This window comes from Fukomys damarensis, unplaced genomic scaffold (genome assembly GCF_012274545.1).
Source record: "Fukomys damarensis isolate Sample0158 unplaced genomic scaffold, DMR_v1.0_HiC HiC_scaffold_30, whole genome shotgun sequence".
Taxonomy (NCBI): Eukaryota; Metazoa; Chordata; class Mammalia; order Rodentia; family Bathyergidae; genus Fukomys; species Fukomys damarensis.
Genome location: NW_022900942.1, coordinates 49,527,249 through 49,545,993, shown reverse-complemented (window position 1 = coordinate 49,545,993; position 18,745 = coordinate 49,527,249). Strand labels below are relative to the sequence as shown.

The following is an 18,745-nucleotide window of genomic DNA, read 5'->3' as shown; positions in this document are numbered from 1 at the left end:
AGGATTACATAGAATGAAAGGGGAAACAACTGGAAACCAGAGTAATGATTCCAAAAGAACGGCATAAGCTTGAAAAAAAACTCACTGATAAAAAGATAAAACTCACCTAAGACTGTAGTATCTTTTTCTTACAGGCTTTTTTTTCCCCCCTGGGGTACATAGAAAACTGGGGAAGGAGATTTCTGGGATGAGTTGAGCTGCTAAGCTTGGATAATCAAATATTTGTGACTAATAAGATTTCAGAGGCTGCCCAAACGGATTAAAACATACACAGTGTGTTAAACAAAGACATATTTATGTTTGACAAGTTTGGCAAATACACCACAGCAGATGTAATTCCAGGAGAAAATGTCGAAAGAGCTGGAAGTTTTCATTGACTGACACTGAGTTGTTAAAGAGAGCACGTGTCATAATGGGATATATCAGCGTACTTCCATGGGACAGGAGGAGGGATTTAATAGTTTGTATTTTATACTGACTAAGCCACGGGTAAAGTATTTATCAATGGTATTTAGTTTATTTTAATGAGTATAGTTCTTAAAGACATGCAGTGTTTAAAAAAAAATAATAGTGGGGGTGAGGGATTTAGCTCAGTGGTTCTGTCGCCTGCCTCACAAGCACAAGGTTCTGAGTTCTATCCCTGATACAAAAAATATAAAAAAAATGATAGTAGAAAACGGAAGAATTGTCAAAGAAGGGTGATTTTTGGGGGGCAATATTTTCAGACTATTTTATTTGAAATAGATTGATGAAAGAAACTAAAGTTTCATTAGCCTGGACACAAAAGGAGTGAAAGACGTGGCCCTTAATGTTGTTAAAATCATGTGGCAACTTATCCTATGCAATGTTAAAGGTCCCACTTTATAAATTAATGTAACATAGTTGCTTTTGAGATTTATATTTTAGGACAGTGCTTATAATTTTATATATAAGATACTTATTGTTATAGTCAAAGGCAAAAATTAAAACTACTGGGTGGAAATAAAAGGAAAGCAAATGAGAAATTTTAATTGATCCACAAGAAAGAGGCTTTTTAATAACAGCTAGGCTCTGAATAGAGGAGACTGCCTGCAGACTTCTGTAATGGGAGAATCTCTCATGAAAGAGATGTTTTACTTTTTGAAACAGTTCTCATTCTATATAATCATTTAAACAACTGTTATTTTTCATTTACTTTTTTAGATTATCGGGAAGGTTCTGTACGTCTCTCCCTTTCCATTGCCTTCTGGGTAAAAAGAGAACATAGCCTATGCTGCGGTGAAACCAGACATGGTTCAGGTTAGCTTTGGATCTCTGATAGAATACAAGTGACAGTGGCCAGCAGAGGAGGGATGAGAATGTGTGGCTCAACCTGATTTGTGGAGAATGGTGTAGTTTGCTCACAAAATCTCAGAGAGACCACATATAAATGTCTGCCAGTGTCTTAATAGCTCTCGGTGTGGGTTGACAAGGTCTGTATTTCTAGACTGAACACGAAGGGGGCTTTGCTCCCCTGGGGGTATTAGCTAATGTAAACTGTCCCTGCTTTTGGAGATCATTTGGCTCATTGCAGTAAGTGCTTTACATTTGTTATCGCATTTAGTCCTTACAACGTTTTTATGAATGATGAAGTGAAGAAACTGAGACTCAGGGAGGTGAAATTTCTGTGTAACATCACACAGCTAGTGAGTAGGGATTCTGGGCTTATCTGACTCTGAAGCTCATTACCTTCATTATTATTCCATAAAAATTCTAAATACTGAATGAATCAAGGCATCTTCCCAAATTACCTTCGTCTTTATTTACTAAAGCCTATTTCACAGTGCTGCAATCTGGGGTTGTAGATATAAGTGAGGACTGAGGCCTTTGATCTCGAGAGGCTTACAGTATAGTGGCAAGAATATCATTAAACAGGTTACACAAATTAATGACAGTTTTGACAGATACTACCAAGGGAATGTACAGTTTAAACCATATCTGAGAGTTCTATGAAAATGATTGTTCTTGAGTGTAAGATTGCTGAACTGGGGTTTGTTACATAGAACCTGTATATAATATTGCCATTAGGCTGTAGGTTTTTGAAAAAGCCCTGGGCTACTGGTGAATAGCAGTTCAGTTTGGTAGAAAGAGCGGACTTCAGTGTCCCATGGGCTAAATTCTAGCCGTGCAATTTTGGGGCACACTATCCTCTCAGAGTGTGCTGCATATGTGTGGAGTAGGATTCATTTTCTAGGCTGTTGTAATGATTCTTTGTGTCTTGTAAGTCACACATTCATGACAACTACTACAGCATATAATTTTCCCATAAAATGCATTCAAATAGAATAGAGAATTCTATCCTCTGTAACACCTTAATTAGTAACCATGTATGCTAGGAGTGAAAAACTGAGTTGATCTGTGAATGTGGCAGTTGGCAAGGTGTTGTAACATTTTAGATGATTTATTTTCTCATCTGAGACTACAAGTGATGCTAATTCATGTGTCATCAAAATGATATTGGCCTTTGAGGCTTTTGAAGAGTTAGAGGTAGGTAAGGTTGCATATAGGATTCTAGAGGTTAGTATAATAATGTCAAGCTGCTACAGAAGACTGAGTGCACAGGAGTTATCTAATAAGTACTAGCTTATCTTATTATATTTAAACATTGTTTTACCAATATCATCATGGATATAAGTGCTGTTCACTCACTTCTTAGCTTTATGGCCTCAGGCCAATTAATTCAACTCTGTACATCTCACAGAATGTTAATAATACCTCTTCTATGAATCACATGGATTAAATAAAATAATATGTTATATGAAAGCAGATGAAATACTTTATGTTGTATGAAAGTAATCTGTAATTGTGGAGAACTATAGAATGGTTTATTGTTATTATAACTCCATAATCGTTTACCCAGGACATGGGGCCTTAAACATCTAAGCACTTTAATGAACTGCCAGTATGGATTAGGGAAAATCACATTAATGTTAGGAAAAGGACAGAAAGCCTGTCATTAATACCCATTTAGGATTCTGCAAACGTAAACACTGAAGTGATTTGTAATTTGTGGAGAATTTTTTTTCATTTCTTCCTTTTTTCTTTTTGCAATCAAAGAGACTCTCTCAGAAAGTTTTATTTAAGTCCTGAAAGGCCAAAATTTTAACCTTCAAGTGAACACTGGTCTATTGTATTTATCTTAAGGACACTTAAAATGAGTTTTCTGTTTGAGAGGCACTGAGGAATTCTTGAATGAGCCTTTAAGATATCAGAGCCAGTGTTCTTGGTTCAGAAGAGTGCTTAAAGAGCGAACCTAAGCCATGGAAAGACACATTCTCCATGCCCTAAGTGCTTTGCCACTCCCGGTCTCTGCTCTTCCCCTGCATATGTTGCTGTCTTTAAGGGCAGGTTTGTTTCTCCCCCACTGGGGCAAGTGGAGTCTGCGAAGGAAATTTCTGGAATGAGAATGTATTGCCTCTGATTTGCTTGAGTCTGAATGTCTGTGAGATAGGCTCGGATACAGCTAGGCAAGGAGGTGAAATCTGGTCCTGTATTCGCCAGTTCTGCATGTTCATTCACCTCCTGTGAAAAATAAAAGATCCTTCACTAGGAAGGCAGCTGACCATGCTGACGTATCCAGGGTGTCCCTGGCTGTGGAGAGTCCGCTCTTTAGAGAACAGTGCTGAATTCGAAACCTTTCCTGAAAAACAGTGCCAGAGAAAGAAAGTAGCGGAGAACTAAAAAAGGTGGGGAGGTGCAAGGCAGCTCCTAGAGAGGGAGAGTGATGTAGGATCATGAATGCAGGTCTGACACAGGAGAACAATCTGTTGTACAAAGAAAGAAAGGACATTTTATGTTAAAATTGAACACTTGGAGAGACTGATTTGTACAGAAGAGACAGTGATGTTTCGCCACTGCTTTATAATTATGCTCTTCTCTTGACAGCACTCATTCTAGTAATTCTGGATACAGCCGGGTCCAGATGTGGTAGCCTAGGCCTATCATCCCAGCATTTAGAAAGCTGAGGCGGGAGTCATGAGTTCCAGGAGAGCCTGGGCTACATAGCCAGACTGGTCCAAAAAAAAATGCCAGCTACAGTTATCCTTAGCAACAAATGGCAGTGGCAGTTTTAGGAGCCTGTTTTTGAGGAAATAAATGATAACATTTTCAACTTTTTTTGTAATAGATAAAATCACTTTTTAGCTGAAGTAAATAATACGAGAAAGCAAAATAAAACATGCATATTAGAAAGGAGACCCAGTTCATCTTATTTGTAAAAAAGAACAGTTCTTTATTTTTGTATAATCAGAACTTCTGATAATTCAGTTAGTTGTTTGTATAGATAATTATCACAATTCAGTGGCCATTGAATGTACTAGCAATAAAATATGAAAATATTACAGAGAAAGTTTATAACTGCAACTGAAAAATGTTAAGCCAATCAAAAGGTTATTGTGCGTTTTAAAATAGATCTTAAGTGGAGTAATGTGTGTAAATTCCTTCCAAATTTAATTAAATGTTTCACTCAAATCCAATCTTAATTTTATCTGGCAAAATAAAGTGAATAATTAGAAACATAAGAAGAAATAATAAGAGCAGTGTCCTGTTCAGAGTGAAGAGTATTAGAATGTCACAGCAATTACAACAGTGTAATGCTGACGTAGCAGTTGAATGAAAGATCAGTGCGACTCATCGGGACCACGGCACAAGCCCCAAGCTGTGGTTTGCAGTTAGAGATTCCTAGATGTACCTGTAGCCACTAGAGGAAGAAGTATGGGGGGTTCTTATATTTCATCTGCAGCTCAACAAAAACAGTTCTATATGTGCTTTTATATTGTGTTCCACGTTTGTATGTTGCTTTCACATTTGAAATGTTTTAGTGTGTTCTCATATTTATATTTGGTGTCTGTATATGGTAGAGAATGCCTCACTAACCATGTGCAGCTCATGAAATAGAATAATGTTAGAAAAATGTGGCTTATCAGTGGGAAGTTGGGGTTTATGTCTATATTTCAGCTTGGTACAAAAATATAAATTTCAGATGAACCAAAGTATAACGAAATAAAAGTACTTGAGAGAAACATTTGTAGGTATTTGAATACTCTCTGGATAAAAGGAATTTTCAGTGCATAAAAGCAGAAGCCAGTGTATGTGCGAGGTGATAGAATTGTTTGCGTAAAAATGGAAAACTGCATATATGTCTACAAAATCCAAACAAGTCCGAGGTCAAGTAATACCTCATGCCTAAGACCCTGCTGGGGCCATGGCAATTAGTCTACCATTTGGACCCGAGAGCTCCGGATGCCACTGCACTCTGTGAGTTTTCCCCACTCTAATGTTTGGAGTATGGCTGCCTGTGAGTCTGATTCATGTCTTTGCCTTGCGTCACATTATTTTGATGGTATCAATGTTTTGTTCAGTGATGGTAATTTCTATCTTGTTCTACTGTTGCGTACACAGCTAGAGTTCAGTAAAGCTCACTTACACCCAGGAACCTGTCCTTCTCTGTCTCCTTTCTCTGTCTTGCAGGAACTGAGGGTGGCTTCTGGTGCTCTGTGTGGCTTCATCATTTCCTTCCTGCCTCTCTTCCACTTCCCGATGTAATTCTTGGCACTTTTACTTCCTTTGTAGAGTAGGATGTGATGTCATAGAGAAGGGGACAGGGCTATCCAAATTATCTCAATTGCTGGGAGGAGCTGCCCAGGTGTGCTGAGGGGCCTGTACTCAGGAAGAGAAACAGGGAATCCTCCACAGTGAGTAACCCCACTTTTGAGTGCACCCGAATTTCTGTTAAAACATTGCCCAGTACACTGGAGTTTCCTCTTTGGCCCTTTCTAGATTGAACCAGTTTGCTTTTAGACATTCCCAGTTCAGCTCAATTTTCCTCCTTTATTTCCCATCTCTCCTGTGCCCCCTAATCCCTCAACCCTGTGCCTCTACTTTCCTGTTCCCCACATCCTTGCTTGCTTAGTGTCTGTCTGTGTCTATTGGCCTTCTGCACATATCTTTTATAAGAGACCATTAGTGTTCCCAGCATTGCCTCTCATTTGGGACGATGCCCACCATGTATGTAGACCATGTGACCACAACATCTCCTTCCTGTAATTCATAATTATATGCTGTTCTACTTACAATTTCTCTTTTTTTGAAAATTCTGTCAATTTTTGTTTTCATGTCTTATTTCTTTCCTCCTTTCTATGTGATCAAATCTTTTCCTTCTTTCAGCTCTATTATACAGTTTCCTTATTGCCTTTTTTCCAATATTTTTTACCTATATTCTTTTTCCCCCATACAGCTTTGCATATGTTTCTTTTATCCCCTTTCCCAGTTTTCAGTTCAGCTCTCCAGTTTCGTCCTCTGTGAGGACCATTTTCCTACTTCTCCGTGGACGTACTTATGTCACACACTCTTTCTAGCGTGACTCTGATTTCTGTATTCTTAAGGAAGTTACTGAGCCGGAGTAAGGGATTGATTAAGAATGAGAAAATGCAGAAATGGCCCATGAACTGGAAATAGGGGAGTAGGGAACAGCCTAAATGTGAAGGATAGGCTTCACGTATCTCAATGGAGGACCAGATGGACAGAGACTTTCCTAGTGAGCTAGTTGAAAGTCAGCCATCAACAGTAGAAGAGATCATGGAGCTATTGTCAACAGATTGGGAAGCCACTTAGGGTAACCCTTTTAATTCTTCATAATTATGATCCTTCTAATATGTAATCATGAATGAGAGTTCTAGCACTGTCCAGTTGAATGGGGCCATGACTTTTGCAAGAAGCTCCATTATAACATCTTTAATTAGGTGTAAATTCCCCTTAGAGAGGAGGTCACTTGAAGAGATGTGAAGTCTTGTTTCTTACACCCAGAGGTGGTCCCTAAGGTCCAGGGACCTCAGACTCTGCTGTTGATTGCTTCTGCTGCATGGAGTTAAGTCCCTGGATAAATAAAAGAACTTGATTACCAGGGCTGGTGGTCTAATGCCTGTGGAAATAATCAACTGTGTTTCACTTATTGCCCTACCTTTTTTTTTTAAAAAAGAACCCCCTTCCCCAAAGAATAAGCAGGGCAGAAGAGGAGAGAAAGAAAATGGGACTGAATTAAAAAACTGAGATGGGCTGAATAGAAAGTGGAAAGGATTTACTTAAAATTAATTGGAAAAGGCAAAGGAAAGGAAACTGAGCTGAACTGGAAAACACACAGCAGCAACTGCCCTTGGCTTCTGTATTCTTATTCCAATGTTTTAGCTTTGAAGATTTAATTTTGTTTCTTGTTTTTAAAAATACCAATATGGTTGATCAAAGAATGAATATTGTGAGGCTGCTTTTGAACAACATTTAGTTCTTTGATGTTGGTAATATCCAGGCTCCATATTTCCAAGGTCTGAGAAATGAGGAAACATCTCAACAGCCTGAAGATGTGTCTTTGGCTATAAAATATTAGTGATTTTTAAAAATACAGATTATACACATATATATTGGCTTGGTTTCATTGTCACATATCCTTTTTTTTGGGGGGGTTGTGTGTAAACCTCTGTGACATTTTTTTGAAGAATGGCCCCATGTATTGCAGAAATTGCTGATTTAGAAGCCCAGAAAAAACATTACATTTTTCCCTTTGGACACCTTAGCTGTTTGATGAGAGCTTATTTTGACATAAAAGCCCCTTCCCTTTAAAAATTTGAAACAGTGACTGCATGATTCACACATATTTTCATTTTGTGTACTTCCACACAGTAACTAGGAATCTTGTGTTTATTTTTTAGGCACTAGAAAAACACCCCAACTCACCAATGACAGCAAAGCAGATATTGGAAGTCATTCAGAAAGAGGGATTAAAAGAAACAAGGTCAGTATTTGTTTTTAAAACTTTTGCGGTTATGATTGATGAATAGTTTCCACTAGGCTCAAAGCAATAGTTATATCTAGATTTTGATATTATACTTTATTGTGAATTAACTACCTGCAAATTCTTTTGTGATTATGAAATACTTGGATGACCTAAGATTTCCTTGGAACTGCCCGTTAACTTAATACGTTACAGTCGATGGATTGCTATAGGATGCACGGTACTTTGTGAAACAAGGAGCAGTGCTGTGTGATTTAGGCCCTCCTAGAGTTAGCCCTGTTTCTGTGTCTTGTAAGAAGATTCTATGCTTCCAAAATTAAGCAGTGGAAGGATTGCAGGATACAAAGAAGAGCCAACACTAATAAAATTTAAAGTACCAGTAAACGTGGCTAAGAGTTCATTCTCTAACTTTTAAGAGTTCTTATTCAGAGAATCTTTTATGCGTGTTGGGCCCACCTTCCTTCCCTTTTTAAATAAGAGCTTTATTGAGCTAGGATTCACCTATTATAGAATATCCCCCTTTAAAATGTGCAAGTTAGTGGTATATTTTGTGTTCACACAGTTGTGCAGTCATCACCATTGTCACCTAAAATAAACCCCATCCCTATTAGCAGTTATTTCCCCATTCCCCACTCTCCTGGCCTCTAAACACTAATCTTTATGGTTTCTGTGGATTTGCTCTTGTGAGTATTAATACAAATGGCATCCATATGAATGTAGCTTTTGGCTTTTTCACTTAGCAAGTAATTTCTTTTGAAATTGCCTCTGTCAGAATTTTGTTCCTTTTTGTTGCCAAACAATAATCCATTTAATAGTTCTGCCACATTTTGTTTATCCACGATGGTCCTTTATTTTTATATCTGTATTTATTAGTTTTAATATATTTGGCCTCCTAGCCAGCAGTCTAGAACTCTGTAGGTGATACCACTCTATGAAGAGAAGACGTTAATTCTAAATTAGAATAGGGTGATGACATCGTATGAGTATTCCATTCCCCAAGTGACACTGAGGGCATTTTGTCCATGAGGTGCTGGCTGCAGTTCATTGAGATAGCAAACTCGTAGTTACAGTGATTTTTAACTTGATTCAAATGAAACCTACTGCACTACCTTTTCCAGGTTTTGATATTAAGGTAGAACTGCGGAGAGAAATAAATATTCTGAGGCCAACTTTTTCTAAAACAAGACCCATGAATTCCACCTGTAATGTCTGTAACTTTAACGTGGGTAACGGCATCCTATAACTGATCAAAATGTGTGCTTTGCATATGGAGATACCTCAAAGAGCTTGGAATGGAGGTTCCATTTGACCCAGCCATCCCTCTGCTGGGTATCTTTCCAAAAGAACTAAATGAATCATATCACAGAGAAGTATGTGCACCCATGTTTATAGCCAACGTTTGTTAGATATGGTTTTTCTATAAAATGAAATATTACTCAGCCATAAAGAACAAGAAAATAGATTCATTCATAGGAAAATGGATACATATTGAAGATATACTCCTAAGTGAAATAAATAAGGCACACATGTGTAAATACCGAATAGTTTCTCTGGTATGAATAACTGTAATAATATATAAGATCCTAATAAGATTACTGACATGGTGAAATGGGAAGAAAGGGGCTAAAGGTGTAGGGAAGGTGAGATGGGTAGTGGAAGGGTAATAAGGGAAAAGAAAAAAATGTGAGATCATGAAAAGATGAAAATAAAGTGTTTGTAGATGGGGAGGGGAGGAGGGGGTGAAGGGAGGGCAGGGACAAGGGGAAAAAATGAGAACCAAGACCTGTCATGTAGAGGTACAAGATCCCAACAATGAATGTAACTGTACTATATCCCTAAAATGTAACAATAAACTCAATTAAAGAAAAAAAAAATGAAAAAAATTGTATGCTTTACAAGTTCAGTCCAGGGCCATCGCAGTTTAGTGGAAGATCAGGCACTGATTCTTTGAATTTCATCTGTTTTGGAAGCATTGTTTCTACCTGATCTGAAGAAGTTGCCTGAGAAGATATCAGCACGCTATGCTGGCAGGTATTACCCCCCTCACTCAGTGGTGGCAACAACCACAGCTTTATGCTGACTGCTTCACAGCCCTGCTGAAGGTAATCCTGTTCTGAGTCGGAGGTCAGCCTGAAGAGTTAGGGAAGCAAACGTGGGAATTGGAAATTAATTTTATCCTTGCCATATATCAATAACCTTAAAAATATTTATGCCATTTGGAAAGCAGTAAAAATATCTGTGGCACAACCAAAAGGAAGAAGGAAGTAAATGTGTAAAGATAGCAATTCCTATTGAAGGTGCTCTCTGTCCAGAGTCATGGTATAGATGTGAGGTGCATCTCCCAGACGGAGATGCTTGAATTCTGCTCAGCTGGACAGCCTTCTGCACGGAGTGGCTCTGTTGCCCTCAGTTGGCATCTACCTTCAACTGTAAAATTCCTGTTCAGGCTCTCAGCAGTACTTTAAAAGTTAAAAGTACTGACAGGCCAGTATAGTGATATTAAAAGTTCTATCTGTAAGCAGTTCTCAAGTTGAAGAGGAAAAGGGAAAGGCAAACAAGACTACTGTTCTTTTTAAGTTCTCTTTTGTAAAAGTAGGTCTGCATCGAGTGGCTGCAGTCTACGTATTTGTGTTCTCATTTCCCTTCTCCTACCTCCCCTGGGTTGTGATCTGTTCTTGACAGCCCATGTATCTCTGCTCACCCTTCCTTTGTGTTCTAGTTCTAGTTTGCTTATTAGAATCACCTGTAAAATAAACATGTTTAGATTTTGAGCGAGTTTAGGGACTGTCCTGTATGATATGAATGTTGTTTTAGGTAGCACATACTGACATTTAGTTCCGGACTCAATGTACTGGTTTTGTACTTTTCAAGTTTTTGAAATGTTTTCCAAATATTTAAGGTTGCTCAGTAAATGAAGTGTAACTATATATTTTCCTCAGATTTAGAAATTCCATCATCAGAAGGTCAAACATGACTGACTAATTTCTAGGTACTTATTAATGATATGTTTTTCTAGAAATACACATTGTCTGATAAAATATAGGGAAGTGATTATGAAATTACTGATGTGGCCATAGCCTTCTTGGTCTCTGGATAGGCAATGCTAATAGACCTTTCCTAAATGGGGCGTCACTGTACCTAGCATTTCTAAGGAAGAGAAAAGAGGGTCTGTATCCATCATCTTCTCAATATTAATAAAAAGCCATTCGTTTCCCTACTATGGGGGTCCTCATCCTCTGTATGCCAGCCATGTCTCCTCTTGTGTTTACCTTGCTGTACTGTAATTTTGCTCTTGTATGTTTTCCCTGGTGTCTCTGAGCTCTTTCAGAGCAGCATTCTGTACCTAGGATTCCTGGTACTTGGTAGATACTCAATATATAGTTGTTGAGTAAATAATCTTCTTTCTCAAGATGATACTTTGCTAGTGCTTAGTGATGACTGGCTTGTATTCAGACTTTGAAGCTTCTTAACGTAATGGATTATACTTTTCATCCTATTCAGTAGTTTTTAATTCCAAAGGAGCCTAACCATTTTGAGGGTATTCTGCTAAGTATATGCACGCCGATAATCCTAGCAGATTATCTCTGAGCAAGTAAAGTTGTTATCCTGTTGCTTTTTTTTTTCAAATACAGTATTATAAAAGCCACTGGTATCCCTTTGTAACTTACAGTTAAAAAAACTACATGATAATTTCGGCAAAGCTGGTGTGGGTATTTGAATGTGTTCAATATGTGTGATGTTATTTTATTTGAGACAAAATTTTTGACATTATACTATTTTTTTCTCTTTTCTAGTGACACTTTATGTATTTTTATGTAGACTTTGAGAGGACCACTTTTGTACATCATATTCTGTGTAGTGTCAAGTTATAGAATGAAATTTGTAGTGTGAGTAAATTCTATCTGAAAAAGCCAGAATGAAATAAGTAAGTTTTATGTGAATTAAAAAAAATCTGAATATGATACATTGTCAGGCTATGTGGTTTTTGTTGAAAAAATATTAATGATATAGTATTAGCATGATTTTCCTAGATCTGGTTCTCCTTTTAATGAAAATATATTTGGTCAATTTTACTCCCCTTTTATATAATACGATAGAAGGATTTATGAACATAATTGTATATTATACATTATCTCATCCATCTCTACTTTTGCTTTGTTGAGAATTTTAGGTTTCTATTCTTTTATATGTATTGGTTGTCAACAGTTGATCAGTCACAGTTGTTGGGAATGTTTTGCAGATGACCAGAATCTTCTGTTCAATCAAATAGCCCTGCTACTTAGCCAGAGGGGATTACGTGCATATTCTAGTCTGCTGCTTTTGCAGATAGATATTTGATACTCTTGTGCACCCTTTAGCTAAACATTTCCTCTTCTTCATGGAGTTTGTCTGCTGCTGTAGAATATGTTCTTGTCTGCCGTATTTGTGTAGAAAAAGAAAAGCAACTCCGATTGCCATGCTCTATGTGGCTATGGGTGTTATCCTAATTCTGCTTTTGATTTGCTTATTCAGAACTTATCTTGCCTTTACAAAGAGGATTGTAGCATTTTTTTTTTTATGCCAGAGGATGTGCTTATCTCTGACCTGTCTAGTGTAATTTTTAAAGCAATGCTTTCAAAGGAATGTGTGCTCTGCTAATGTGACAAGTCTGGGGCTGCAGGGTCATGGAGTAGGGCTTGCCTTATTTACGTAGCCAGAGCAAAACAACCATTCATCAATAAGGACTGACTTTTTATGTGCTGAGTAATACCATTACGAAATACTTGTCATTAATGTGGCATGAACTGTGATACAGTTTTTATGTTACTTAATAATAGGTGAGTAGTTTCTAATGAGGGTAAGAGAGTCATAAAATAAAGGGAAAACACACACACAAACCACCACCACACAAGGCAATAAAAAAATCTGTTAGGTTAGAAACAGGGCAATATTTATGAGATAGTTTTTAATAATATCAAGGATGCCTTACTGTAAAAAAAAAATCTGTTAGATGAACTGTTTACAGAGAAGCAGCCTGTATTTACATATCCCAGTAGGGACATTTAAAATGTTTTATAAACAATCTCTTGAGTTTAATGTTTCTTAGAATATAGAGATACTGTATATTAGATTTTGCAGTGTGAAGCATTCACTTGACAGCCCTGGATTTTGTAATTCTTGGCGTGTGGATGATTTTTTAAAATTCCTGCTAATGCTTAGAATAAATTTGTTTTTACCTCCTGCTTTAAATATTTATTTTTATGTTTTCTGTTTTGCAGTCTCTGTGATGATATGGTAAAATTAGGATCTCTGCTTTGTACTGTGACTTATTAAAGATGTGTGTTTTAGAGGAATAAAATGTCAGAAATTCTATTACCATGTATAGTGACAAACAATAAAATCTCTTGGCATTGCTCTTGGTGAGATTTACGTTGCTAATTAGTGCTATAGGAGAGGATTCTTTCTTGCTGCTGAAACATTTTGTCTAGAGATAAGAAAGAAACACAAATAATTTTTATTGCAAAATCAGTTCTTATCTGCAGTCTCCATGTTGGCAACCCTCCTTTCATATTGAAAGGGTGGTCTAGTTTGTTTGTGTCGGGGCATTTCAGAATTAGTGTTAGCACACAGTGTCATCACTGCCATTTGTCAACATCTAATTCTCTCATTGTGTGAATGGTGCGCACAGTCAGCTACTGAGAGAGAAATGTATGAGACAATGGTGTTATTAAACAGAAATATAGAGCAATTTGCATATGTTTATGTGTGTGTACATGTGCATAACAAGCTTCCAGAATAATTAGCTCTCGGTTGAAATAAACTTTTATTTGTCATCATTACTTAGATTAGAAATCTACATTAGGGTCATTCTTAGCTCTCTTCTTCCACACCCTCATGGTCAGTTGGTTCATGGGTAGTGTCATCTCTACCTCCTAAGTACAGCTTGCTTTCGTGTATCCCACTTTTTGTTATTTCCTACTTGGGTTATTGTACTGTCTTTTTATCTGGTTGTCTAACTCCAAATCTCTCCCTTTTAAAATCTATTTTACCTTCAGATCACCACTAACATTTATAGACTAGCATTTCTTAAATCCTGGAATATTCCTTAGTCAGTATCACATTCAGTGAATTATGAATCAGAAGCTACTGTAAATTGTATGCTTGGTGATAACTAGCTGAAATTAGGTATGTTACTTTATTCCTTATAAAAATGGTATCTGTATTATATACCTAAAGTGTACCAATGAAGAAAAAGGACAAAAATGGTATCTAGAGAATCCATGATATTCTGATAATATGGCACTTCTAAGGTGAATGATTAAAGTGTATGTCATACTTTACGTTTAGGTGAAATTTTTCCCTTTTTATCTGGTGATTTTCATATACATTTAGTGTTCTTCAAATTTTGTCATCAAAAATATTTATTGACATTAAATGCTTTATGTACATAATTAACTCATTTAAAATTAAATACTATGACATTGATTAACTATATAGTGATAGTTTAAACATAAATATCACTAATTATTTAAAAATTACTTTTTAATCTGTCATGAATTAAGCCTTCTTGAATTTAAGATTACTTTTTTACACAGTGACAAAATAATTGAGATAATTCCTGCGAGGGATGCAGTTCCTAAGTTAACAGATAATTATGTGGAAATTACCTTATAAAGAAGTTCCAGCTCCTTAGCACAGCCCTAACCAATGTGGACTTAGGTGGCTATAAAACTTTCATAGTTGACCATCTGATGTTGTAGCCACAGGTGATTATTTGTCTTTCTCTGTGAAGCTCCTCCCATTGGTTTTATCCATGTCTTGAAAATAATAGTAGAGCCCAGAGCACTCAAGAACTGTGTGTGTGGAGGGGAGACACACATGTAGTTATTGTTGATGGAAGATTGGATTGCTGAATGGGGACAGAACACTTTTCAAATACAATGTCTCATTTACAGTAATGTAAAAGGTGTGGACCAGTCTCTTCCTGGTTCTCAGATCAAGGTCATATTAGTAGTGATTGTCCGCTCATGCTGCAATAACTAAGTGCCATAGGCTAGGAGGCTTAGACAACAGAAATTTATTTACTCACAATTCTGAAGCCCAAAGGTTCCTGGTCAGGGCCTCGCAGGGTCAGTTTTTGGTGACCTCATCTCTCTTCTGGCTTGTACCTGGCAGCTTCCTTGCTGTGTGCTCACATGGCCTTTCCTCAGTATGGCTGCACAGAGAGACACGTGCTTTTTGGTATCACTTCATATAAAGATGCTGATGCTACTGGATCAGGGCCCACACCTTATTTAATCTTAATTTCTTCAGAGGCCCAACTATAATCATATTGAGGGCTCGGAGTTTAACATACGAATTTTAGGGAGACAACAACATTCAATCCATAACAGTGATTCAGAAGTTGAAACACTTCTAGAATTCATAGCATAGTTTAAAAGTATTTATAAAATTTTGAGTATCTGATTTATTTTGGAAAGTATTCACTCAACATAGAACTGTGTTTCTATTTTGCATACTAATATGTTTTCATGTTATTCCTAATGTAGAAGGCAATGGAATGCATGGTTTAAGAAGTTTCATGTTCAAATAAAATGTGTATATTCATATAAACATAAATTGATTTGGATTTTGTTTGAAGCCTTCAGTAAAAATAGCTGTGGTTACCGCATATAACCCTCAAGACATCAATATGCACTAAACTATGCAATTATAGCTTTGAAATGGCCATTCCTTAATATATCTTTTTATTCTGTCAAGCTTTCTTTCTCTATTCTTTGAAATAATTGAACAAAAAAAGGTAATTTAATGATTTCAGCTTTACCAAGATCTAGGTATAATTTACTCCAGAAACATTGAGCACTCTATAAATATTTCAGTGCAGAAATAGAACCAGAAATGGATATGAAATTACACTGTGCATGATGTAGGTGAAAATCTTTGGGGAGGAGTAGGCATTTAACTGGGGTGATTTTATTTAATTTTTTTCCTAAGTGGTACTTTTCTCATCATCTGTTACTTCATTGCTTATGCTATTAATTGCCACATGCCTAAATGATTTTAGTTTTGCTTCATTGCTTTGGACTTGACAACATAATTCAAATGTAAAACAGTTGATTTGCTGACATGGGGACTTCTTTTGGGGGATTTGTTTTCAGTGGGAATAAAAATCATAGTATTTTGTTGAGCCAGGTTTCCTAAAAGCTATAGTGAATAATGCTTAAGAACACATTCAAGCAAAATAAAATTGATAATTGTTGGCTGGAGTTCTGTCTGAAGTTCAGGTGGCTATTAACTTTCTGTTTTTGGAAGTGCAGCCCTGTGCTAGATTTGGTGCAAGATTTTGTATTTGGTCTCCAGTCTCTTCAAACTGTTAGTAATCATCGCCTGGGCTGTTCTTAGTGTGCAGGTGTGGATGTCTAGGGTGCTTTGAAGTCATACTGGAAATTAGTAGAGGTTAGGGAAATTCATTTTGAGAAGATATATCTATCATTACACAAAATTAGCCTATTAAATGCCTACTCAATACTTACTTGTAAGATCCTGGGGGCCTCGTAGAAGATTTAAGGCAAGTATGTATTTGATTAGCATTTATTAAGTACATGCTATATTCTGGAGACTTAGAAGTTATTTGAGTTAATATATGAACAAAATGTAGTCTTTACTTTGGTATTTTACGGTGTTCTTCTAAATCGATCTGTGTGTTACTTACTTAGGTCTCTTGACCTCTGTGAGGCATGTCTTAAACCTAGTGCATAAAGTTTGTATTAAATTTTATACTTGGAAATTTCTAAATTCTAAAATACTTTATTAAGTATAGTATATGACATTCCAACATGTCAGCAAATGTTGTCTTTCTACCATAAGCTCATGTTAAAGGAAGTAACTCACATCTTTGTATCCATTAATTTTTTGGCATAGTGCTCAGATTTACTGTGTCTCGTGCAGTATGTCAAACAATTTAATGAGTAGGAGCTTGAGGATAAAAAGAATACTGAAGTTTATTGATCCTTTATATTAGTCTTAATCCTAAGAACATTACATGAAAGGTCTGTGATGTGGGTAGATATTGTAATTTTTGCATTTTACAGGTAAAGAAAAGGAGGAAAATGAGAAGATTAATTCAGTAGCAAATGATAAAACCTGAGAGTTGATGGCTCAGGGTTTGAAGTTATAGCCAATTGTTTTTAATCTTTTTATACACTTATAGGCTGAGTCTAGTGAAACTATGATTTTAAAATATCAGGCACAACATCCTATTATATACTTTAGTAACTTTTTGGCTCAGTGTTGCCTTATAGTATTATTCACTAAGATTAAAGTCTAGCTTGTAGATGGGTATATTGAAGCTCTTTCAGTTTATAGCCTAGCTGTAAGTAGGGTCGAATGGCAAAACAAAGTATTTCCATAACCCACTTAGAATAGAAGGATGCAGAGCCTTAGGTGAACATTTTTTGAGACAAGGCTTTGCTCTAAAGCCCAGGCTGGCGTCAAATTTGCAGCAGTCCTCCACCCTGAGCCTCCCAAGAGCTGAGATTACAGGCGTGTGCCACCACATCAGCTAGATGGACAGTGATGCTTGTTCATTGTGGGGCACAGAATGTACAGTGGGTAATAGGAAATCCAAGAACTTCATAGGACTATTGCTATTTTATTTTTGATCTTGCATCGATGGATTGGAATACTTGCTTCTGGGGGTTGGCTATTACCAGTCAAAGAGGAATTGTTAACAAAATGTAGATAATCCAGAAGGAATTGTAGAGGTTGGTAATCTCGAGACTTTTGGAAACAACTGAAAGAAAATAGATGGTATTATTTAAACCATGTTTAGGCTTAAGTACTGGCAGGCTGAGTTACAAATGCTGTTTTTCTTTTAAGAGATAGGAGTATGGAAAGAAAAGGAGGCCAAAAATGAATAAGTGAGTGTGGTTTCGGAAGCAGTATCATTATCTCCTTGAGAAAATTTTCTTAAGCAGAGAATAATCAGAGAGAATTCACCGTTGTCACCCATATCATGACCACTTGTCCACCCTCTTTCCCATGTAAGTGCTCCTCTTACCCATTTAGTGTACTTTTGCTGAGAAGTTTAAAAATACAACTTTTAAATTTAAAAATACAACACTTTCATTTTTTGTCTTTTTAAATTTTTGTAGTATACATATACAAAGTTGCCAGGATTTCCTGAATGCATGACTTAGCTCTTTTCTAGCATGTCTTCATGAAATACAATAATTTGTATAATAATTATTATTTAATCAGTTGCCTAATCTGTGCTCATTGAAAGTGACCTAGTAGAAGTAGAAAAGTGGTATTTGGTGATCATTTGTTGGAACTGGTCACTGCTAAGGGGGATAGCAGCAAGAATGGCCTCCTCAAATCGTAAGTCGCTAAATGTTTGGGTTTGAAGTCTGACTTTAGAATTCTCAGTGCTCTTATTCCAAGGAAAGGTCTGAATCACGAACAGACTTCTTTTAAGAATCACCTTTTTAAAGATCCAACTTTTTTTTTTTTTTTTGGACCGGGGATTGAAGAAGATCCAACTTTTTAATATTAGAAATTTATTGTTTTCATATATCATTCTTCTATCATATTACTAAAATCCAGTTAAAGTTAAAACTTTTAATTTTCAGAGTTTTATAAATTAGTTTATAATAGATAAAGTGGGTATGGGGAAAAATGAGAACCCAGACCTGTCATGTAAAGGTACAAGATCCCAATGGTGAATGTAACTGTGTTGTGTACCTAAAAAGTACCAATAAACTCCATGAGAGAAAAAAGAAAGTAATAAGGAGTTGTGAAAAATAAGCAGGCTTTTTGAATGTCTTGGAACAGATAATTATCTAAAATTTAAAATCTAGTCTTTCCCTTACTCAACTTTTACTACAGTACCTAGTTTCCCAAGCAATTTCTAGCCTTTATTTAAAAAGTATGGTTTGCAAAAAAAAAAAAAAAAAAAAAAAAAAA

At 36.5% G+C, this 18,745-nt stretch overlaps 1 protein-coding gene and 1 long non-coding RNA gene across 3 annotated transcripts in view; one reads left to right on the top strand and one right to left on the bottom strand.

Annotated features, from left to right (window-relative positions):
• LOC104871961 overlaps positions 1-5,511 on the bottom strand; it is a 29,886-nt gene extending 24,375 nt beyond the window's left edge. For both annotated transcript variants that reach the window (XR_783020.2, XR_783019.2), the window contains exon 1: positions 5,444-5,511. This is a non-coding gene — a long non-coding RNA (uncharacterized LOC104871961). The remainder of the gene's footprint in view (positions 1-5,443) is intronic.
• The window catches only part of Asxl3 (ASXL transcriptional regulator 3), a 134,887-nt gene continuing 121,251 nt past the window's right edge, over positions 5,110-18,745 (top strand). Inside the window, exons 1-3 of the mRNA XM_033757482.1 lie at positions 5,110-5,274; positions 7,719-7,801; positions 18,560-18,562. Coding sequence (XP_033613373.1) covers positions 5,260-5,274; positions 7,719-7,801; positions 18,560-18,562 — 101 coding nt within the window. The 5' untranslated portion in view covers positions 5,110-5,259. The remainder of the gene's footprint in view (positions 5,275-7,718; positions 7,802-18,559; positions 18,563-18,745) is intronic.